Source organism: Oncorhynchus keta, chromosome 30 (assembly GCF_023373465.1).
Source record: "Oncorhynchus keta strain PuntledgeMale-10-30-2019 chromosome 30, Oket_V2, whole genome shotgun sequence".
Classification (NCBI taxonomy): domain Eukaryota; kingdom Metazoa; phylum Chordata; class Actinopteri; order Salmoniformes; family Salmonidae; genus Oncorhynchus; species Oncorhynchus keta.
In genome coordinates this window covers 57,554,648-57,578,474 of record NC_068450.1, presented here as the reverse complement: position 1 = coordinate 57,578,474, position 23,827 = coordinate 57,554,648, and the positions used below count along the sequence as shown (strand labels likewise).

General features: G+C 44.7%; 1 protein-coding gene and 1 long non-coding RNA gene across 5 annotated transcripts in view; one reads left to right on the top strand and one right to left on the bottom strand.

Moving 5' to 3' along the window:
• The window catches only part of LOC118363172 (rho GTPase-activating protein 6-like), an 85,931-nt gene that overhangs the window by 57,779 nt on the left and 4,325 nt on the right, over nucleotides 1-23,827 (top strand). For all 3 annotated transcript variants that reach the window (XM_052488636.1, XM_052488635.1, XM_052488637.1), the window contains exons 2-9: nucleotides 6,695-6,854; nucleotides 9,372-9,443; nucleotides 16,319-16,596; nucleotides 16,730-16,925; nucleotides 19,114-19,169; nucleotides 20,827-20,977; nucleotides 21,506-21,654; nucleotides 22,816-22,995. In XM_052488636.1, coding sequence (XP_052344596.1) covers nucleotides 6,695-6,854; nucleotides 9,372-9,443; nucleotides 16,319-16,596; nucleotides 16,730-16,925; nucleotides 19,114-19,169; nucleotides 20,827-20,977; nucleotides 21,506-21,654; nucleotides 22,816-22,995 — 1,242 coding nt within the window. The remainder of the gene's footprint in view (nucleotides 1-6,694; nucleotides 6,855-9,371; nucleotides 9,444-16,318; nucleotides 16,597-16,729; nucleotides 16,926-19,113; nucleotides 19,170-20,826; nucleotides 20,978-21,505; nucleotides 21,655-22,815; nucleotides 22,996-23,827) is intronic.
• Nucleotides 17,761-18,464, bottom strand: LOC127914027 (uncharacterized). Of its 2 annotated transcripts, none has more exons than XR_008087655.1 (3): nucleotides 18,417-18,464; nucleotides 18,195-18,231; nucleotides 17,761-17,825 (listed from the first exon to the last, which is right to left on the bottom strand). It is a non-coding gene; the product is annotated as an uncharacterized LOC127914027 (long non-coding RNA). The 2 variants fall into 2 exon arrangements; XR_008087654.1 differs by lacking the exon at nucleotides 17,761-17,825 and adding an exon at nucleotides 17,835-17,899.

Genomic DNA, 23,827 nt, shown 5'->3' with positions numbered 1-23,827 from the left:
ACTGGCCTGACTGGGGTAATGTCTACAACCTCTCCTTAACAGTCACATTTGCTAGATACCAGAGTTGTTTTGGTTCTATATGTTCTGTAACAATGACGTCATCTATACCCTCAACCTCAAGGGTTGAACTCAGTTACCCTAATGCACACATTCTTATGTAGTTACAGTTTGGAGTTTGTGCTACCCTAATGTCTTCAAAATAATCTACCTCCTATGACCCCGCTCCACTTGATTAGCAAGCAAGTATGTTTGTCACGAGCTGGAGCTGGTGTGTTGTCACAGTCCCACATATTTGCAATTTAGAATAGTACATTGGAAGCACACCATCCCCCTGAAGAAACACTAAATATTTTGTGATTGTTGACATGACCAGTGGTAGTAACCTCCCCTGCTTCACCGTGGTTTATTTGATAGTATAGTCTCTCCCTGACAGCCATGCTCGAGATGAGATGAAGGCTCACAATTGATGTGCTCGGATACTTAGGCATGTTTTTGCTTCTTACTGAATGCTTATGATACACGATCGTCCTCATTAGCCCCCCCCCAGTTGTCTTCTGATAACTTGACTTTTGCTAGTTGACGTATCAGCATGTTACCCGGGCTATTTTCTCTCAGCCAGCGAGACGGATGGACCGCGGCAGGTGGAGGGGGTCCATCAATCCTTTGTCTCTGACAGGCCGACCAGAGTTTAGCTAGCCCAGCGGCGCTGTAATTGCAGGCAGATGTTCGCCTTGGTGTGGATCCAGCGCTTACACGAGTAATCCATTACCCCGTCAGAGTCAACGGGACTTGTAAAACAAAAACATAAAGAGTAAAAACAATGACGTAAAAAGGAACATTCCTTTGCTGCAATCGCTTAACACATTTCCCTCTTTTTTTAAAATATATTTTTCGTGGGCCACGGTATCAGGCGGTATCCCTATGCAAAATTGGGATTGTGGGGCCTATTTGAGATTGGGATGTTTCCTCTTCAGATGTGCGATGTGGTATCCTCATCTGAGAGGGTTGGAGAGCCGACCGTCATTTTCAAAAGGCAACAGATGTTGCCGTTAGTTACATGTGCGGCCTGTCCTCTCTCTGTGGTGTGGATATGTTTGTGTTGGGGTGTTTCAAGGTTTGTTTTTACACGAATAGGATTCCATTTCATAATACCACATAGAATACACACGCCGTAACAATGGATTTAGAAAATTGGAAGGGGCGAGAGTTGATGACAGGGACATCAGCTGTCACTGATTTCATCTGTTCACGGTCCCATTCGCATGGGGTTGTTGTTATAATAAGAAATCCTCAAGTGAGGTCCGTAGCATAACGGTCAGTGGTGCAAGAAAGGTTGAGCAAAAGTTCACTTGGCAATATGAGGTGGTTGTCTTATTGTATGGTGTATACAGTTCCGTTTCATACTCTGTATAACGATTGTGACAGCCTCCTGTACCTTCAGCATAAGAAACAATCACACTGTTTGCAAATGTTCTCGTAGACGGATCCAAAGGTTTGGATTCTCATTCTAAAGTTTGACTTCGCGTGATTCTGTACAGGCATATGCATATGAAACCACTTGAAAGGGACCAGAGTGGTGTCAATAACCTATTATTGTCCCGGGGCATACGCGAGATTACGCGTCGGCCCGCTGCAGTAGAGGCTGCTGAGGGGAGGGCGGCTCATAATAATGTCTGGAATGGCGCGAATGGAATGGCATCAAACCATGTGGAAACCATGTGGAAACCATGTGTTTGATGTGTTTGATACCATTCCACCGTTTCCGCTCCAGCCATTACAATGAGCCCATCCTCCCCAATTAAGGTGCCACAAACCTCCTGTGGCCCACTAATTCATCTGACTGGTGAATTGCTTAGTTAGGTTCAGAGCATTCTGCATTGTTTGCTTGCTGTGGTTTAATGGGTGATGTCGTGATCTTTTGCCCTGCAACCAACACTATGGACATGTGTTGTCAATACAGTCATATCCGAGGATTCCTATTCAAGTCAACATTCTTTTTATACACTCTCTCACCTATTGAATTAGAATGACTAGAACGGACGTTCAAGTCGACATTCCGGCGGCCATATTGAGTGTACCCCTATTTCTATGCTCTCACCTATAGGCTATGACTGTGTGTTGATCCCTAGAGTGACATCCTACACCTCATTTATGGGCCCAGGTTCTTCTGGTCCTTTGGATCAGATGACTGTGTTCTCAATTAAAGCAGTAGGTTTGTACCTGCCAGTGTCTTAATAGAATGAATCTAATGGAGAGAGAGGAACATGTTGTCTTTGGCAGAGTGCCAACCAGGGCTATTGTGTCTTCCCAACTTTAAATTCACAGTTTTTTTATGCAGACAGCGTGTTATGAAAATCACCATGAAATGTTCGATTGTATGATGTAGTTGAAGTTACTGTGCATTTTGCTACTGCTGATGGTTGCTGAGTTGTTGAAGATGATTTTAGGTCACCGCATTTAGCTGAGAAATGAGAGAGAGCGTATGGAACATTCCAGTTGGTCTTCTAATATGAAAACATGCTCATTGATTCAACTGATGATGCGCTTTCTTTACTATATGTCCATTCAGTGAGGTCAGTAGCGTGGGCAAGTTTAGCGATTGAGCGTTCGTTGGAAGGTTGCCATGGTGATGCTGCCTGCATATCCCGGAACACTTGAGGCTCTGCGTGTGCGTTACCATGGAAACAAACATATTCTTTTGCTTCAATTTGTGCAATTTGTCCTCGCTCATTGAACAGAATGAAAAAGGTGCATATACGCCCACCGTATTAGCCGAGCCATCCCAAAGCTATTTAGACAAGGGCTGCCCTGACAAACAGTAACACTCCCACACTCCCACACAATACATCACATAGGAGAGAACAGAACCTATAGGTTGAATATTGTCATAAGTCAATAGATTTTTTTTTTCCAGCTCGGATTTGAGAGTCTGGAATAGCCATGATTAGATGAAGATGTTGATCCTCCCTCTTTACATTCTATACTTTGTTGAGCGAACCGTCAGTCTGCCTTAAGGCGCCATTGTAGACGTGTCCTTTATGTCACAGTAGAGTAATAGCCTACCCTGCATGACAGTCATTGGTACAGTTAACCTTTCTTCTTGCAAGACTTTAACACTTTTCAAAGCAATTGAATTACTACCTTAGCCAAGTTGTTAAGTGATATGATTATATTGACAGCAGCATGACAACCCGAATAAGATAATAGTTAGATAACAGGAAGTGTTTTCTTGCACATCGTCTGATGATTGGTTGAATAGAGATGTTCAAAGCAAATGGGATAACTCGATTGTAGTACACGACCATTTTACAATTCTCTTCTCATCCCGCTATTAAAGCGACCTCAAACATGATTGAGACCTATGACAATGCGCTACTGAAAGGCAAGGTATGAATCAACTTGCATACAGTAAGCTTATTGTTTCAGCTCTATGCAGTTGGCAAGGAAGTTGAATTGATTTCCTGATTTCACTGGGAAATCAAATGGAATAATGTGTTGAGGACAACTCATTCCGAGTGACAATTTGTACTCGTTGCCGGCCATGAGGTCTACCTATATATATATGCCATTTAGCAGATGCTTTTATCCAAAGCGACTTACAGTCATGTGTGCATACATTCTACGTATGGGTGGTCCCGGGAATCGAACCCACTACCCTGGCGTTACAAGCGCCATGCTCTACCAACTGAGCTACAGACGGACTACCTGTGTACCTGTGTCGAGGGTAAACATGTTTTCAGGCGCAGAGTGGATATGATAATATGTGAGTAGTGGAAAACACACTAAGAGTGTGGAGGGAGGCAGCCTGGTCGGACCCTGTCTTTATATCTTATATCTGGGACCATGTGGGACCCAGAGCTGGGGGGTGGAACAGGAGTTGAGATGGTTAACAGGTTTGGGAGATGTAGTTCCTAGTCAACTCTAGTCCTTAGCCAAGTGTGAAAAGAGCGATTATGAAACACAAACTGACCGATATTGATTGGTTCTCTGGCAAAGGTTTACCGTACGTACAGCGGAGAGGATAAAATTGGACAAGATCATTTTTCTTCCTAAGATTGTTAAGGGAGCAGCCATAGTATATATTTGACCCCTTTAATTCACCCAGTGGGTCATGGCTCTGACAAGCATGTTGAATTGTTTTGTAACAAATTAGTTGTGTACACTAAGCACTGTCAAAGTCAACTGGCTTTCCTGTTTACTGTATTGTAAATGTGCTCATAGAGACTAGAGTTAGAGTCTGAAGAGAACTCCCAAGTGGTGAGGACGGAGCACCCTTTCTGAGGTACCAGCGTTCCATAGCCATTCCATACATGATCCATAGATGGACTCGGGGGAATTGGAGTTCAGCCGTTGCATTCAGCCCCCCTGCCATGCCTAACAGCTCAAGAGAGTAGCAGCCCCTGCTTTTCCAGCTGTCCCCCCCTTCAAAGGTCCCCCTTCCCTTCACCCCTTACGGCTGTGTCCTGTGTGTGCAACCAGTGGAGGGGACTGGAACGGAACGAGCTCCCTGCCACCACCAGTGGGGTGGGGAACTCACAACAACACTGCTGTGGTTTCATCCACACAGGGCTAGACGCTAATGACTAACTATTGGAGCGAGTGCATCTGGCTGTTCCTCTGCGTGCTCGTTAGCTAGGAAGTCTCAGGGCTGGTGAGAAGCCTCTGTCCTCTTAGTACAGCTGTGTAGATCTTCTATTTCCACCTCCTTGTTTTTCACTGTTCTGGTGGATGATGCTGTTGTTCCTCTCAGCTGGCTGGGCATTGTTGTATCTTTAAGCAGGAGTGAATTCAAAGTTGTTGCACAAAACTAGGCCTGCATAAGAACAAATTACAACCTAAATGAAGTTCTATGACGTACTAAGGCCGGTTCAAGGAGGTGTGTGTGTGCGTGTGTGTGTGTGTGTGTGTGTGTGTGTGTGTGTGTGTGTGTGTGTGTGTGTGTGTGTGTGTGTGTGTGTGTGTGTGTGTGTGTGTGTGTGTGTGTGTGTGTGTGTGTGTCAGATTTAAGACTTTGTGACTGTGCCAGCTAGTGACCACTCTGCAGAGCTGCCTCCAGAACAAGATTCATGATGAGAAATGCTGACCTGCTCTGATCTCTGGCTAATACATCAGTACTCTAGCTCTGTCCTCTCTCTTCACCAGCTTGTAAGGATGACAGAGGGGAATGCAGAACCATAGACCCAGGGATTGAGGTGATTTATGAGTTCATCATGAAGCTCTTTTTGAGTTGACTGCTAGTCAAGCCATCCACTCTCGTTCCTCCCCTTTCCCTATCCCACCATATACAATACTGTCCGCTCCACTATGTATACAGTGCTGATGGAGACATACCCCAAGCGACTTACAGCTGTAATCGCAGCAAAAGGTGGCGCTACAAAGATTAACTTAAGGGGGCTGAATAATTTTGCACGCCCAATTTTTCAGTTTTTGATTTGTTAAAAAAGTTTGAAATATCCAATAAATGTCGTTCCACTTCATGATTGTGTCCCACTTGTTGTTGATTCTTCACAAAAAAATACAGTTTTATATCTTTATGTTTGAAGCCTGAAATGTAGCAAAAGGTCGCAAAGTTCAAGGGGGCCGAATACTTTCGCAAGGCACTGTATATACTGTATATACAGTGGGCTCCAAAATTACTAGCACCCCTGACTGGCAATGCATAAACAATACTTAAACAAATATAAACAATGTAATTTTGGAGATAAACTCAAAATACCAACATGTGAAAAATATTGTACTTTATTAATGTTTCAATGGAACCCGACAAAATCATTTATTGATTTAATTCAAATCAATGTCCTCCAAATCAAGGTTTCACAATGAATGACACCCTTAAATATTATTGTGAATAACATCTACCAAAATTAAACCAGGAATTAAATTCCACTTATTTAAGTTGATCTAAGTGTTATTAAGGAACTATATTGAGCCATAACATCACTTCCTGTTTCACTAGGGTATTAAAACGCAGTAACACGCGTGTAATATCCCTTTGTCATCCAACACCATGAAGAAAAGAAAAGAACTGGCAGTTCAAAAGAGACAGATGGTCGTAGACCTTCCTAAATCTGCTAATGGCTGCAAGAAGATCCACAAGTGATTGAAAATACCACTGAGCAATGTCAGGGCAATTGTAAAAAAAATAAAATAAATCAAAAGATATGGAACAGTTGAAAACCTCACGGGTAGAGGAAACAAATGGTCTCAATATGTCGTCCCTGTTAAAATAAAGGTTAAAAAAAACAAAAACAAAACAAATGCTGAGCCTAAACATCCATCAGCTTCACTGACCTGGGCTTCTCTTTCAAGCTAAGGAGTGCGCCTTTAGGACTTATTGCTCAGGCATAAAATGCTTTGGGTTGAGCTGTAGATGTTTGAATCTAAGGACAATCTGTCCCGATACTGTAGCATCTGTTTGTGACGATGGTCGAGACTTGTCCATTCCTTTCAGGGTGTTGCAACTTTACAAACAAGCAGCCTTCGATCATTATGGGCATCGCGGTCAATTGTAGTTATTGCAGACCCATTCTTCGAACAGAAATCTGACAACGCGGTCAGGTTATGGTGACAGTATCACTGATGAAAGTGGTAACAGTGGAGGTAGTCTTCAATAAGAACAGCTGGTGCTAGCCACTCGCTCCGGTAGCTAAGAAATGTTCCTCTGCCAAGTGACAGAATAGAAATCTCTCCCCAGGGTGACTTCACCTGGAACAGCCTGTCAGGGCGGAGTGTACGACTGACGCCGACGGCCATCCAGAGCCTGTCGGAGCTGGAACGGACCTGGTTACAGGAGGTAGCCTTCAACAGGCTCCATCAAGACTATGACCTGGGCTGTCAGATCACCATCCCCAAAGGTAAAGTATCGAGGTGTTTTTGTGTGTGTGTGTGTGTGTGTGTGCGTGCGCGCGTGTGTGTGTGTGCGCGTGTGTAAATGTCGCCTGTCTGTCTGTCTTCCTTTCGAGTCCGTCCATCCGCCTGTCTGTTCATATGGCTAGTCAGTCTGTGCCTGTGGCAATGCTACAAGCGTTTTCACAAACATATGCCATCAACATCCACCTTGGACCTCTCCGAGACCAACATCAAACTGTCTAGCAGACAACCGTGAGCTTCCCCTCCACAGAGTGTGTTTGGAGAAGCTTTAAGCACTGATGATTTGAGATGTAAACCTCAGTACACATGTTTTCCTATACAGTACATCTTGAAGACTCAGGAGTGAACTTCCTGTCTTATGTAGTGTCCCTAAGACACTTACACATGAAGATGTATAGGCCTTTCCACTCAGGACCATAGGGCCGGAGCCTGCTGCTCTGTTCTAAGTCATGCTCTGTGGAGAGCTGTATATTAGCCAGGATGTGCATTCCAGTCAAAGGTTCTACCTCTCCCCCGGATGATTTAATGCGTTCGTCTGTGTTCCTTATGAATTCCAGAACCCCTCAGGCATGTGTTACTGAGATATTTCAGCACACTGACTGTGGGTTTTGTTTATCTTCGCCTGGGGTTGGGTTCGCCGGTGTTTCGCTGAGGCCCGGAGATCCTTGAAAAAATAGAGAACAGAAAAGCAAATGGCTCGTTGGATCGTTTCACGAGTCGTTGGAGTGGGGAAGAGAGAGAGGACTGGAGATTCCTGGGATTACTGTCCAACTTTGCAGAATCAACTGACAAGAATCCAAACCATTTCCTCTTCTCTCTCTCTCTCTCTCTCTCTCTCTCTCTCTCTCTCTCTCTCTCTCTCTCTCTCTCTCTCTCTCTCTCTCTCTCTCTCTCTCTCTCTTATTTTCGCTCTCTCTTGCTCTCTCTCTCTCTCTCTCATACACCTTCCTCTCTCTTTCTTTCTGTCACACACATACTGTCTCCCGCTCCCTTTCTCTCATGGCATCTCTGTCTCATACCCCCCCCGCTGTCTTTCTCCCACTCCCTTTCTATTCTTCACTCTTGTTCTCTCGTACTCGGTCTTCAGATATTCCATAACGACATACATAATATGTCGAAGCATAGTTTCTTAGCAACCTGTTCTATGTACCTGTTCCAAGAACAGATTTGACTGAGTCAATGGGGGAAAACACTATCCTTGTTAAGATTATAAACCAATCATAAAAGAGCATAACCACGGGGCACAGATGTCAATTTAACATCTATTCCACATTGGTTCAATGTAATTGCATTGAAATGGTGTGGAAACAACGTTGTTTAAACCAGTGTGTGCTCAGTTATTAACATCTCGACTGTTTTGAAGACAGATCAATCGACTGTTTGATTAGAGGATTCTCTGGCTATAGACACAGTTTTGAGGTATTTCCCTAATAGAGTTCCAACCCCTGGTCCAAGCTGCCGGAGGTTTCCTGTGCATTAATCAAAGTTCTTGCTAGGAGTCATAGATCTTGTTGACAGCTGACAAAACACTTCTTTCCCTTCCTCATAACGATTCAGTCCTTTTCAAACTGAAACTCATATTTGGATCCACACTAATTCAAAGCATGATGTGAAATTGTCCAAACAGTCCACAGCTGGTAATATCTTTTCTTGTTAAGTGGTGTGCTGTAACCTTGATATAACAGTATAATAATATGCTATAAAATATATTTTTACCAGGTAAGTTGACTGAGAACACATTCTCATTTGCAGCAACGACCTGGGGATTAGTAACAGGGGAGAGGGATGAATGTGCCAATTGTAAACTGGGGATTATTAGGTGACCGTGATGGTTTGAGGGACAGATTGGGAATTTAGCCAGGACACCAGGGTTAACACCCCTACTCTTACGATAAGTGCCATGGGATCTTTAATGACCTCAGAGTCAGGACACCCGTTTAACGTCCCATACGAAAGACAGCACCCTACACAGGGCAGTGTCCCCATTCACTGACCAACCCTGCTTAGCTTCAGAAGCAAGCCAGCAGTGGTATGCAGGGCGGTATGCTGCTGGCCATTGAAGGGGCTCATTCTCTACTTTTCTCAGGGTTAAGTTTCACTACCAGGATTGAGCTCAGGTTAACTGGAGCCCTGTTTCCTTATTATAACGTGGGTGATTTGAGCCCTGAATGCTGATTGGCTGATTCCTTAATAATCCCTCTTCACAGGAAAGCCTGAGGATCAAGAGGAAATGAGAATGTCCTATGTTTCTTTCCTCTTGATCCTCTATTGATGAATCCACTGGACCAGAGGCTGGAGACACTCATCTGTCATCTTTATCGCTGCAGTGTTCTGATAACAATGCTCTTTGAAGCCACTGGCTTGTGATCATCTCCAAAATGTCCGACATACTTGCAAATGGAAAATATCACCTAATGTGACAGCAGGTCAATGTGTGGAATGTTATCAGTGTGTACAGATAAATGACAGTTTTCATTATTTTCTTTATTTTTCTCTCTCAGATGGACAGAAAAGGAAGAAGTCGCTGAGGAGGAAGTTGGACTCTTTGGCGAAAGAGAAAAATAAAGATAAAGGTATATTAACGTGAAGCCCTCAACATGGTTATCCCTAGTTACCACATCCACAAAGTCATAAACCCTGCCCATTTCTTCACTTTCTCTTGTTAAATGTTTTATTTTAAACCTAACCTTAACCACACGGCTAACCTTATGCCTAACCCTAACTTTAAATTAACCAAAATATAAACCAATTTTTATATAGCCACTTTTGACTTTGTGTCTGTGGTAACTAGTGGAAACCCCCCCCCCAGCAATGGAATGTTTATGGAAAGACGAAGTGCTTTGTACTGTACATTTTCCTGCTGTGACAAACCGTTCAAATTAATATAACAGATCTCTAGGCTATGCAAGCAGCATCCCCCTTGGTAATGCAATTAACACTGTTTAACAAGGCCGACATTGAAAGCGGTCCCTTCACTATTGGTGCTTCAAAATGGACTAAGGAGGCATAAGGATAGTGGAAATATTGGAAAGATAAGGATTGGGTGTCTTTTCAGATGCAAACTAGAACCCGGGGTTAGGGGGGAGCGCTCTAGTTGACATTTTTTCTTTGGGTTTTTCTTTTTTCTTTTTATGCTGTCACTTACATTTATGAAGACGTTTTCCCAGTCCTGGTCATTTAGTTTTCAGGGAAAACAGAACCTTGTCAGTCTCCAGCCCTACACTCTTAGAAGAAAGGGTTCCAAAAGGGTTCTTTGGCTGTTCCCATAGGAGAACCCTTTTTGGTTCCAGGTAGAACTCTTTTTGGTTCTGGGTAGAACCCTCTCTGGACTACATGGAACCCAAAAGGCTTTTTGCCTCTGAAAGGTTTCTCCATTGGGGACAGCTGAAGAACCCTTTAAGGTTCTAGATAGAACCTATTTTTAAAGTGCAGCCTCAGCCCCAGGTGAATAGCAGAGTGGCTATGAAAGCACAGACATATTTACTAGGGGAGGAGGAGGGATATTTTTAGCAAAGTGGAGCGACTCCTTGTAAGGGGACTGGGCTGAAATACAGCCACTGTGCCTGCATCACAGATGGCATATTTGGCAATGTGCTAACTACAGATCTGATGGAAGGTAACACTCCAATAGAGATGGAGGTAAAAACCACTCCAAGTATCTTCCACATTTGCTCACAAGCTGTGGGGAACTTTCCTTGCAGTCAGTTTATTCGACGTAAACATGCATGTATTTCAGGTTCTCTTTGATGCTGGTGGGCAACAGTAACATCAACGCCAGCTCTGCCCGTTGTACACAGCACCAGTCCAAAGTTTGGACACACCTACTCATTCAAGTGTTTTTCAATTTTTTAAAAACTATTTTCTACATTGTAGAATAGTAATGAAGACATCAAAACTATGAAATAACACATGGAATTATGTAGTAACCAAAAAAGTGTTAAACAAATCAAAATATATGTTATATATAGTAGCCACCTTTTGCGTTGATGACAGCTTTGCACACTCTTGGCATTCTCTCAACCAGCTTCACATGGAATGCTTTTCCAGCAGTCCCACATATGCTGAGCCCTTGTTGACTGCCTTTCCTTCATTGGGTTGAGGTCGGGTGATTGTGGAGGCCAGGTCATCTGATGCAACACTCCATCACTGTCCTTCTTGGTCAAATAGCCCTTACATTGCCTGGAGGTGTGTTGGTTCATTGTCCTGTTGAAAAACAAACGATTGTCCCACTAAGCGCAAACCAGATGGGATGGTGTATCGCTGCAGAATGCTGTGGTGGCCATGCTGGTTAAGTGTGCCTTGAAATCTAAATAAATCATTGACAGTGTCACCAGCAAAGCACCCCCACACTATCACACCTCCTCCTCCATGCTTCACGGTGGGAACTACACATGCGGAGATCATCCGTTCACTTACTCTACATCTCACAAAGACACAGCAGTTGGTACCAAAAATCAAGAATTTGGACTCATCAGACCAAAAGACAGAATTCAACCGGTCTAATCCCAGCTAGCAATGAAGAATCGGCCTAGAAGTGGCCCTCTTTCGGGGGGCTTGAATTGATTGAATCAGCCCGGAATCGGGTGTCGGACTCGGCCGTCTACTGGAATTCAGCCGACTTTGCAGGCATCTTACCAGAATCCCCCAGAAGCGGCCCGATGCAATTGTGCGTCGCCTCATGGGTCTCCCAGTCACGGCCAGCACGGGTCTCAAACCAGCATCTGTAGCAACGCATTTTGCACTATGATGCAGTGTCTTAGACCTCTGCTCCACTCGGGAGGCTCCAGCCACAAAGTTTTTAATGCTAATCAATTGCCTTGCAGAAAGTATCAAAACTATACTAAAATACTACACAGGACTCTTAAAGAATGCAATTTAAATGTTAATGTCACACCCTGACCTTAGAGAGCCTTTTAATCTCTCATGTGGTTAGGTCGGGGTGTGACTAGGGTACTCTAGTTTTTGTATTTCTATGTTGGCCTGGTGTGGTTCCCAATCGTTGTCTCTGATTGGGGATCATATTTAGGCAGCCTTTTCCCACTGGGTTTTTGTGTGATCTTGTTTTCGTGTTGATGCCTGTGAGCTCTACATAACGTCATGTTTATACTGTATTGTTTTGTTCTGTTACTTGAACTCTGTGAAGCATTTCTTTGGGCTGCAATTTCTGAGGCTGGTAACTCTAATGAACTTATACTCTGCCGCAGATGAAACTCTGGGTCTTCCTTGCCTTTGGCGGTCCTCACGAGAGCCAGTTACATCATAGCGCTTGATGGTTTTTGCAACTGCGCTTGAAGAAACTTACAAATCTCTCAACATTTTCCGGATTGTCTGAACTTCATGTCTTAAAGTAAATGGACGGTCATTTCTCTTTGCTTATTTGAGCTGTTCTTGCCATAATATGGACTTGGTCTTTTACCAAATAGGGCTATCTTCTGTATACCACCGCTACCTCGTCACACCACAACTGATTGGCTCAAACGCATTAAGAAGGAAAGAAATTCCACAAATGTACTTTTAACAAGGCACACCTGTTAATCAAAAGGCATTCCAAGTAACTACCTCATGAATCTGGTTGAGAGAATGCCAAGAGTGTGCAAAGCTGTCATCAAGGCAAAATGTGGCTACTTACAGTGGGGCAAAAAAGTATTTAGTCAGCCACCTATTGTGGGTACACTTCAACTACCAGCAACAGTGAGTAAAAACCTTGTGAAGACTTACAGAAAACGTTTGACCTCTGTCATTGACAACAAAGGGTATATAACAAAGTATTGAGATAAACTTTTGTTATTGACCAAATACTTTTTTTCCACCATCATTTGCAAATAAATTCATTAAAAATCCTACAATGTGATTTTCTGGATTTTCTTTCTCATTGTGTCTGTCATAGTTGAAGTGTACCTATGATGAAAATTACAGGCCTCTCTCATCTTTTTAAGTGGGAGAACTTGCACAATTGGTGGCTGACTAAATACTTTTTGCCCCACTGTATAACATATATTTTGATTTGTTTAATACTGTTTTGGTTACTACATGATTCCATATGTTTTATTTCATAGTTTTGATGTCGTCACTATTATTCTACAATGTAAAAAATGTAAAAAATAACGAAAAACCCTTTAACGAGTACGTGTGTCCAAACGTTTGACTGGTACTGTATGTAAATAATTCATCACAGCAGCAGTCCCATTCTCATTTTCTCATGTCATGTAAACTCACTGTGGGAGAGGTCGGCGGTCGATGAAACATTCCCCTGAGGTACTGGGTTAGAACCATAGTGGCTGTGAAGATGCCGGCTGCCAAATGCTTTGTCATTAGGGTGGGTGTGTGTATGTATTCATGTGCGAATGCATGTGTGTGTGTGTGTGTTTAAGTAAACATTCTCAAAGTGTGTGGTTGTAGAGAGAGTGGACTGTGTCACCTAGCATATATGGTTGTTTAGTACATGATGACTCGCTCATTCTCCCTCCCTGCTTCCCTCCCCCCTCTCTCTCTCACTCTCCTTACTTCCATCCCGCTCTCTCTCCCTGCTTCCTAGCCTCTCCCCTCTCTCCCTGCATCCCTCCCCCCATCTCTCTCTCTCCCCCCTCTCTATCCCAGCTGTCCTGTGTTGTCTCAAAGCTCTGGCTCAGTCTGTCACCAGAGTGGGACATATGTGATGATGTGGCATGTGCTGTGGTCCACTGGGTTGATGTGATTCCATACGGGCCTCTGGAGCAGCCTCTCTCTCAGCTGTTCAGACAACCATAGTAAATGAACTTACAGTAGGATACACACTGCGTCAAACTCACTCCTGAGAGGGATCTGCTTATAATGTAGCCTTCTACCACCAGTTTTGGAGACGCACTTGCTCTGAAGGATGTAACGGTAGTTGATTTTAGTGCTCATTTTGAGTACGCAAACTAAAACAGCTTAGTTTCTCTCCGAGACAGAGAATGAGAACAGGCCTAGAGTAGAGCAAGATCACACGGACGCTGTTAATTGGGTTTACGAGACTGCCGTGAGCCTGTTCTAAAAATGACTTGTAGCTGGACAGGCTTTATTGTTCACTGGGATCAAAGACCACCTGGCTAATGTGCAGAGAAGTCTTAAACAGACGTACTGTTAAGAAATGGTTCCTTGTTGACTTATTTATGGGACAATATAGGCTGGATGAGACGTTTTATGAGATTTAGTTTCATCTGTTTTATTCGTAGCATGTGTAGTAAACTCTTTTTGGCGTGTTCATCGAAACACAGATGGTATCTTGTAATGTTTAATTGGTGATTTGTTTCATGTTGATAATCCTGAGCTGCAATAAACCAACTTCGTAAACAGCAATTTGTTTTTAGCTTAATCCCTTCTCTTTCTGTAGTGCCAATTACATTTCAATGAATCCCTTCTCTTTCTGTAGTGCCAATTACATTTCAATGAATCCCTTCTCTTTCTGTAGTGCCAATTACATTTCAATGAATCCCTTCTCTTTCTGTAGTGTCAATTACATTTCAATGAATCCCTTCTCTTTCTGTAGTGTCAATTACATTTCAATGAATCCCTTCTCTTTCTGTAGTGTCAATTACATTTCAATGAATCCCTTCTCTTTCTGTAGTGTCAATTACATTTCAATGAATCCCTTCTCTTTCTGTAGTGTCAATTACATTTCAATGAATCCCTTCTCTTTCTGTAGTGTCAATTACATTTCAATGAATCCCTTCTCTTTCTGTAGTGTCAATTACATTTCAATGAATCCCTTCTCTTTCTGTAGTGTCAATTACATTTCAATGAATCCCTTCTCTTTCTGTAGTGTCAATTACATTTCAATGAATCCCTTCTCTTTCTGTAGTGTCAATTACATTTCAATGAATCCCTTCTCTTTCTGTAGTGCCAATTACATTTCAATGAATCCTTCTCTTTCTGTAGTGTCAATTACATTTCAATGAATCCCTTTCTTTCTGTAGTGCCAATTACATTTCAATGAATCCCTTCTCTTTCTGTAGTGCCAATTACATTTCAATGAATCCTTCTCTTTCTGTAGTCAATTACCAATGAATCTCTTTCTGTAGTGTCAATTACATTTCAATGAATCCCTTCTCTTTCTGTAGTGCCAATTACATTTCAATGAATCCCTTCTCTTTCTGTAGTGTCAATTACATTTCAATGAATCCCTTCTCTTTCTGTAGTGTCAATTACATTTCAATGAATCCCTTCTCTTTCTGTAGTGTCAATTACATTTCAATGAATCCCTTCTCTTTCTGTAGTGCCAATTACATTTCAATGAATCCCTTCTCTTTCTGTAGTGTCAATTACATTTCAATGAATCCCTTCTCTTTCTGTAGTGCCAATTACATTTCAATGAATCCCTTCTCTTTCTGTAGTGCCAATTACATTTCAATGAATCCCTTCTCTTTCTGTAGTGCCAATTACATTTCAATGAATCCCTTCTCTTTCTGTAGTGTCAATTACATTTCAATGAATCCCTTCTCTTTCTGTAGTGCCAATTACATTTCAATGAATCCCTTCTCTTTCTGTAGTGTCAATTACATTTCAATGAATCCCTTCTCTTTCTGTAGTGTCAATTACATTTCAATGAATCCCTTCTCTTTCTGTAGTGTGAGTTGAATTTCCGCTAATCCCTTCTCTTTCTGTAGTGTGAATTGAATTTCAATGAATCCCTTCTCTTTCTGTAGTGTGAATTGAATTTCAATTAATCCCTTCTCTTTCTGTAGTGTGAGTTGAATTTCCGCTAATCCCTTCTCTTTCTGTAGTGTGAATTGAATTTCCGCTAATCCCTTCTCTTTCTGTAGTGTGAATTGAATTTCCGCTAATCCCTTCTCTTTCTGTAGTGTGAATAGAATTTCCGCTAATCCCTTCTCTTTCTGTAGTGTGAATTGAATTTCCACGAATTCCTTCTCTTTCCATCGTGTGAATTGAATTTCCGTTAAAACATTATTTGTGATGTTTTTTTCTCTCACTATTATAGCTCACTATAGCTCTCTATTATAGCTCACTATAGCTCACTATTATAGCTCACTATAGCTCACTATTATAGCTCACATTAAGAATGTTTCCATTTTCCCTTGTGGGCCTGTCAATGTCTCAAAGGAAATCTGATGTAGTCGAATACGTGGATACGTGTGCAACAACACCTGCGTCCAAATATTCAATGAGTAATCACAGAACAATCAAAACAGTAACGATCGTAATCGAAAGATCTCTATCGTTCACACACAAACACATTCACACAGAGGGCGGCACACATCTTTAATCCATACACGACCAAACACACACTCTCTCTCTCTCTCTCTCTCTCTCTCTCTCTCTCTCTCTCTCTCTCTCTCTCTCTCTTCTCTAGTCTCAATCTACATTCTCTCTGATCTCTCTCTCTCTCTCTCTCTCTCTCTCTCTCTCTCTCTCTCTCTCTCTCTCCCTGAGAATATGGTATTTACATTCCTCTCTCTCCCTCCCCTTCCAGAATGCATCCCCCAGGCCTTCGGTATGGCCCTGTCCCAGGTAATCGCCAACGACCGGACCCACAGGCAGCGCCAGGACGGCCTGCGTCAGGACCCTCCTCACAGGGAGGAGCATAAGGACCCGTCGGACCTGGTGTCGTCCATCCTGCAGTTTGCCACCAAGAGGTCCACCAATAAGGAGCTGTCCAGCAGTAACTCCTCCCTCAGCTCCACCTCAGAGACAGCTAACGAGTCCACGTCGCCCAACACGCCCGAGGCTGCCCCGCGGGCGCGCAGGAGGGTGAGGGTCTCCCCCCACACACCTACTGTACCAACTCCATGCAAACACTCCATCGTTGTGCGTGTGTGTTTGTGTGTGTGTCTGTGACCTCAAGTAGACGTCAGCTTGATAATGCTCTCATTGTGGTCTGCAGGGGGGCATGTCAGTGGACTCCATCACAGACCTGGACAATAACCAATCCCGCCTGTTGGAGGCGCTGCAGCTCTCTCTGCCCGCTGAAGCGCCCAGCAAGAAGGAGAAGCACCGGGACAAGAGGCTGAGCCTCAACCCTATCTACAGACAGGTGCCTCGCCTGGTGGACAGCTGCTGCCAGCACCTGGAGAAGTATGGTACGAATGAACACAGCCCCTCTCACTGACCAGACCTGGCGCCTGTTCAGTAGGGCACAATATAGCAAAAGGTTTTTCAAAGGAAAACAAAAACGAGCACAGGAAGCACCTCCCTGTTTCAAAACGTTTCCTATGTGCTGGACACGGCTCTATTCCTGTCGTTAAAATCCTGGTCTTTGTCCGGGATCACTCACCCGATCTGACCCTACAGGGTGCAGTCTGTTAGAGTTTCCAGCCCCACGTCTTTACCCCGCCCTGCACTGCCCAACCAGCCCCACATCTTTACCCTGCCCTGCCCTGCCCAACCAGCCCCACATCTTTACCCTGACCTGCACTGCCCAACCAGCCCCACATCTTTACCCTGACCTGCACTGCCCAACCAGCCCCACATCTTTACCCTGACCTGCACTGCCCAACCAGCCCCACATCTTTACCCTGACCTGCACTGCCCAACCAGCCCCACATCTTTACCCTGACCTGCACTGCCCAACCAGCCCCACATCTTTTCCCTGACCTGCACTGCCCAACCAGCCCCACATCTTTACCCTGCCCTGCCCTGCCCAACCAGCCCCACATCTTTACCATGACCTGCACTGCCCAACCAGCCCCACATCTTTTCCCTGACCTGCACTGCCCAACCAGCCCCACATCTTTTCCCTGACCTGCCCTGCCCAACCAGCCCCACATCTTTACCATGACCTGCACTGCCCAACCAGCCCCACATCTTTACCCTGACCTGCACTGCCCAACCAGCCCCACATCTTTACATGACCTGCAGGGCCCCATGACCTGCACTGCCCAACCAGCCCCACATCTTTACCATGACCTGCACTGCCCAACCAGCCCCACATCTTTACCATGACCTGCACTGCCCAACCAGCCCCACATCTTTTCCCTGACCTGCCCTGCCCAACCAGCCCCACATCTTTACCATGACCTGCACTGCCCAACCAGCCCCACATCTTTTCCCTGACCTGCACTGCCCAACCAGCCCCACATCTTTTCCCTGACCTGCACTGCCCAACCAGCCCCACATCTTTACCCTGACCTGCACTGCCTAACCAGCCCCACATCTTTACCCTGACCTGCACTGCCCAACCAGCCCCACATCTTACCCTGCCCTGACCTGCCCAACCAGCCCCACATCTTTACCATGACCTGCACTGCCCAACCAGCCCCACATCTTTACCCTGACCTGCACTGCCCAACCAGCCCCACATCTTTACCCTGACCTGCACTGCCCAACCAGCCCCACATCTTTACCCTGACCTGCACTGCCCAACCAGCCCCACATCTTTACCATGACCTGCACTGCCCAACCAGCCCCACATCTTTACCCTGACCTGCACTGCCCAACCAGCCCCACATCTTTACCCTGACCTGCACTGCCTAACCAGCCCCACATCTTTACCCTGCCCTGACCTGCCCAACCAGCCCCACATCTTTACCATGACCTGCACTGCCCAACCAGCCCCACATCTTTACCCTGACCTGCACTGCCCAACCAGCCCCACATCTTTTCCCTGACCTGCACTGCCCAACCAGCCCCACATCTTTACCCTGACCTGCACTGCCCAACCAGCCCCACATCTTTACCCTGACCTGCACTGCCTAACCAGCCCCACATCTTTACCCTGACCTGCACTGCCCAACCAGCCCCACATCTTTACCCTGACCTGCACTGCCCAACCAGCCCCACATCTTTACCCTGACCTGCACTGCCCAACCAGCCCCACATCTTTACCCTGACCTGCACTGCCCAACCAGCCCCACATCTTTACCCTGACCTGCACTGCCCAACCAGCCCCACATCTTTACCCTGACCTGCACTGCCTAACCAAGATGATGTAGAAACAAGGCAGTAGTGTCTGGCCATTCATTCCTGACACTCAGTGAACCGACTTTTCAATCCTTCTCAACGTCAACCCCTGGGTTTACTCCCCCCGCTCTCCTGCAGTCTTTAAATCCTCACTTGCTGGACTGAGCGTTAGGAGCTAAAGTCCTCTAAGGCATGAATGGGCCACAGCAGCGTTGGTTTAGGTTTGATGGCTCATGATGTCTGTGTTGAAAGGAGGCTTATGGCGGCTACGTCTTCACGTCTCTTCCATCTGTGATTATTCGGCTTGAGTGTCTCTTTGACCAGTGGAGGATGATGCTCACTTATGTCCTCTGTCGTTTCTTCCTACAGGTCTTCAGACGGTGGGGATATTCCGAGTGGGGAGCTCCAAGAAGAGAGTGAGGCAGGTGAGAATCTGGGAGAGGCACTTTTTGATACCTCTCACACATTGCTGCACAAAGCTGTTGTTTCAGCTCACCACGAGTGGTCGGCGACACCTTATAACTTAATCAAGATCGTAGGTGATCTTGTAGTGTTAACTCAGTTGAAGCATTGGTTGTCATGAACTAGACATTTTATTGATTGACTGTTCTGGTTGACTATATGGTTTTATAAGTACTTTTTTTATTTGTTTTACAGGGGCCCATGCTAATTACATTATATTTCTGCATACTGTGATATAGATAGAAGCTATTAAAATTCAGATATGTTAACAGAATATATTTATATTCATGCATTGGTTTTGATATTGCCGCCGCTTCGGAGAATACACATCCACTTAGCATTAGTTCAGCGTATGCTATTAAAGGAAGCAGAGCAAATGAACTTGTCTCTCGGCTGAAGAGCCAGGCTCCTCTGTAGCCGTGGCCCTGCTCTACAAAGGGACGCAGTCGAGCCTTAATGCCATATTTGTAATTCAAGCAGGGCTTTTAGCATTCATTTCCATCCCAGGGCCTGTATTCAATTTCCATCCCAGTGCTGATCTAGGATCAGATTAGCCTTTTATATCATAATGAATCAGATTACATGGACAGGTATGTTTTGCCTATATCGTCCAGGTGTGGTTTTACTCTCTAGTCTTATTTTGCTCGCCATAAATTTCTTTCCCTCCTTTTTTTTAATATCAGTTGAACATTTGCTTTTGGTTATTGTGGCAGACAACTCCATTTGTTTTTAGTGTTGTTCTTGGACAATGTCTTTGTTTAAAGGAGATTTGAGTGTTTTCTGAGTTGTGTTCTCCGAGTTTGGACTTCTCGTGTTCTCTGTTTGCGTAGCTCATACGCAACGCTCACAATGGCAGATCTTAATCTTTCATTCAAGTCAGCAAAAACAAGCACTGGTGCCAGCCGGTTTCAGTCTCAGTCTTAAATGGTGTTGTTTCCGTTCTGTGGTGGGGAATTTATTTTTTTATTTTCAACATCTCACCGTTTGAGGGAATACAATGCTCTCAGCGAGTTGAATCAAATTGTCACCACGTGAGACAATTTTACATGACTTCTCACTGTAGTTTGCTGACTGGAAAAAGAACAGACTAGATCATCGACATCACTTAAGGTTACTTAAATCTCAACCATCTCTCACTTAAGGAAGTACCTATATTGGCCGGCTACTTCCTGACAACATTTAGATCTGTAACAAAGTTTGTTTAAAAAAAATCTAAAACACAAGCTATAATCACACTTCGATATACTGCTTAATCAAATACAATACTTGGTTATAATGCTTATCTTACTGGACAAAAGTGGACCCATTTTAATCCTGAGTAATGCTAGGGGTCAGTTTGTGGAGTAAGTAGGTTGATACAGTATGGGAACAGAACCGGTCGGACCAGGACTACCTGTGAGAATGTTTTCACCGCCAAGGTCACACCTGGTGTGTGCATACCTGTGTATATCTGTGTATATCTGTGTGTATCTGTGTGTCCCCGTAATGTGTGTGGAATGTATTTATGTGAATCTGTTTGAGTGTTTCTCTGAGTTCACTTTCTAACTGTAGTCGCTATAAGCAGTAAAGTACGTGGACTACACGGTATATCTCATGTTCTGTTTAACTCTGTACTCTTAGCTGAGGGAGGAGTTTGACCGGGGAGTGGACGTCCAGTTGGATGAGGAGCACAGTGTCCACGACGTGGCCGCGCTGCTCAAGGAGTTCCTCAGAGACATGCCTGACCCTCTCCTCACCAAGGAGCTCTACACTGCCTTCATAAACACCATGTGTGAGGACACATCAACTTCACTACTTATGAATACTACTCTCTGTGTGTGCAGTAGTAGACTCACTCTTTTCCCTAGGCCCGATCACCTTGGTTGGCCTCTTTCAGTAGGACACACCCTCAGATTGCACTAAACCCACACTTAAGAGTGTATACTTGAGTCAATGACACACAGACATGTTGTATGCTCTGTAAATGTTGGGCTTTAGCCTACCAGAGTGCACACATTGTGCCAAATGTTGTGTATGTGATTGTCGTTGTCTACATGTATGTCTATGCATGTATATTTGGCTATGTGTATGCACTGTATGTGAGAGTGTGACATATTTCTAATGATTTAGACCGAATCCTCACTCTTAACCCCTGACATCTAACCCCTGACCCCTGTCCTGTTCCTCTGTAGTGATGGACTGTGAGGAGCAGCAGAGTGCCACCCAGCTCCTGGTTTACCTGCTGCCAGCCTGTAACAGAGACACCCTGACCTCTAAACTCTAACCTCTAATCCCTGATTCCTGTCCTGTTTCTCTGTAGTGCTGGACTGTGAGGAGCAGTGGAGCGCCACCCAGCTCCTGGTTTACCTGCTGCCAGCCTGTAACAGCGACACCCTGCACCGCCTCCTGCAGTTCCTCTCTACCGTGGCCAACCACGCCCACGACAGCCAGGACAAAGACGGACAGGAGGTGAGTCGAAGACCCCCTCTGTTACCCCCACCACTCCCCATGATTCCCAAAACAACCACAAGCCCCTACCCCCTAGACCTCCCTAGAAACTAAATCTGAGAGGATTGTATAGGTGTGTAACCGGCGTCAAGCTGCCGTTTCAACAGTATAGCTTCCTCCCTCCATGACTCGCACCGAGACTACGTCTGTAACTCGCACCGAGACTAGGGGCACAAGCTCTCACCGAGACTAGGTCTCTAACTCGCACCGAGACTAGGTCTCTAACTCGCACCGAGACTAGGTCTCTAAGGGGTCGCACTGAGACTAGGGGGGTCTCTAACTCGCACCGAGACTAGGTCTCTAACTAGGGGCACTGAGACTAGGTCTCTAACTCGCACCGAGACTAGGGGCACAAGCTCGCACCGAGACTAGGTCTCTAACTCTCACCGAGACTAGGGGCACAAGCTCTCACCGAGACTAGGTCTCTAACTCGCACCGAGACTAGGGGCACAAGCTCGCACCGAGACTAGGGGCACAAGCTCGCACCGAGACTAGGGGCACAAGCTCGCAGGAACACGCAATCAAAACATTGTCATGTAATTGTGTCCCTCTGACGCACAGTGACTGATTTGGTCTCTTGTTCTTCATGGTAGTTGTCCAATCTGTTTAACTAGTTATTTTCCTGAAGCACTCAATGAAAATAAAAGGAAACTCAATATAGTATTCTATGAGGTCAATATAGTACTCTATGAGGTCAATATAGTAGTCTTTGAGTCAATATAGTATTCTATGAGATCAAAATGGTATTCTATTAGTATAGTATTCTCTGAGGTCAATATAGCATTCTCTTAGGTCAATATAGTATTCTATGAGGTCAATATAGTAATCTATGAGGTTAATATGGTATTCTATGAGGTCAATATATTGTTATATCTGGTCAAATCTTTTTTTTTTAATCAGGAAGTATAATGAAAAAGGAATTGTTTTCCATGGTGTGTCTCTTTGTTAAAGACAATCAATTGCAGTTGTTTGTCTAGTATGTGATTCCATGCTACTGTATGCAGGAATCACCTACAGGACACACTAAAACTGAATGCACTCCCTGTACTGTCAGTTGTTTAGATATAACTGTTTGATAAGCAGCTGGCATTATTGTTATTCCGATGTCCTCATCTCCTCCAGGTGACAGGTAACAAGATGACCTCTCTGAACCTGGCCACCATCTTTGGTCCCAACCTCCTCCACAAGCAGAAGAGTTCAGACAAGGAGTTCAGTGTGCAGAGTTCTGCCCGCGCAGAGGAGAGCACTGCTGTTATCGCTGTCCTCCAGAGGATGATCACAACCTTCCACTCCCTCTTCATGGTGTGTGGGGGGGGGGGGGTTCCTTGTGTGTGCGTGCCTGCGCACATATGTCTGTGTTTGAATAAAGATATAAACATACTGTGTATGTGTGTGTGTGTGTGTGTGTGTGTGTGTGTGTGTGTGTGTGTGTGTGTGTGTGTGTGTGTGTGTGTGTGTGTGTGTGTGTGGATATCCTACCCACTCTCCTGTTTAGTCACTTTTTATAATACAAACTTGCACTTGTATGGTAATTGGACAGGCAGGTACAGTAATGTATTACAGTAATGTATTCGTAATAGCCAGCAAACAAGCTACAATTAATTATCACTTTAGATTGGCCAGTAAGTAAGACTCCCTTGTGAGTTCATTGTATACACTACATACAGGTGAGGTGACGCAGTTGTAGAGAAGTTGCAACAACTGCATAACCTACATTGTGTAAACTCAAATCTGTTTATGTAGTTACCATGTCAAATACATGGGCTTAACACTGACACATTTGATGATCTCTCTATGTCCTGGGTCCATATACATCCATTCAATTTCCATTACCTCTGCCTGTCCTCTTTCATCCCTCCCTCCCTCCCTCCCTCCCTCCCTCCCCTCCCTCCCTCCCTCCCTCCCTCCCTCCCTCCCTCCCTCCCTCCCTCCCTAGCAGTGCCACTCAGTAAAATATACCTGCATCCCAAATGGCACCCTGTACCCTATACAGTGCACTACCTTTGACCAGGGCTCACAGGGAATACAGTGCCATATGGGACAGAGCCTGTGTTTAAGTTAGAGAATCTCCAGGCTTTACCAGACAATGGCTCTGTCTTATAGAATGAAAACAAAGCTCTGTGGGCCTTTGTTA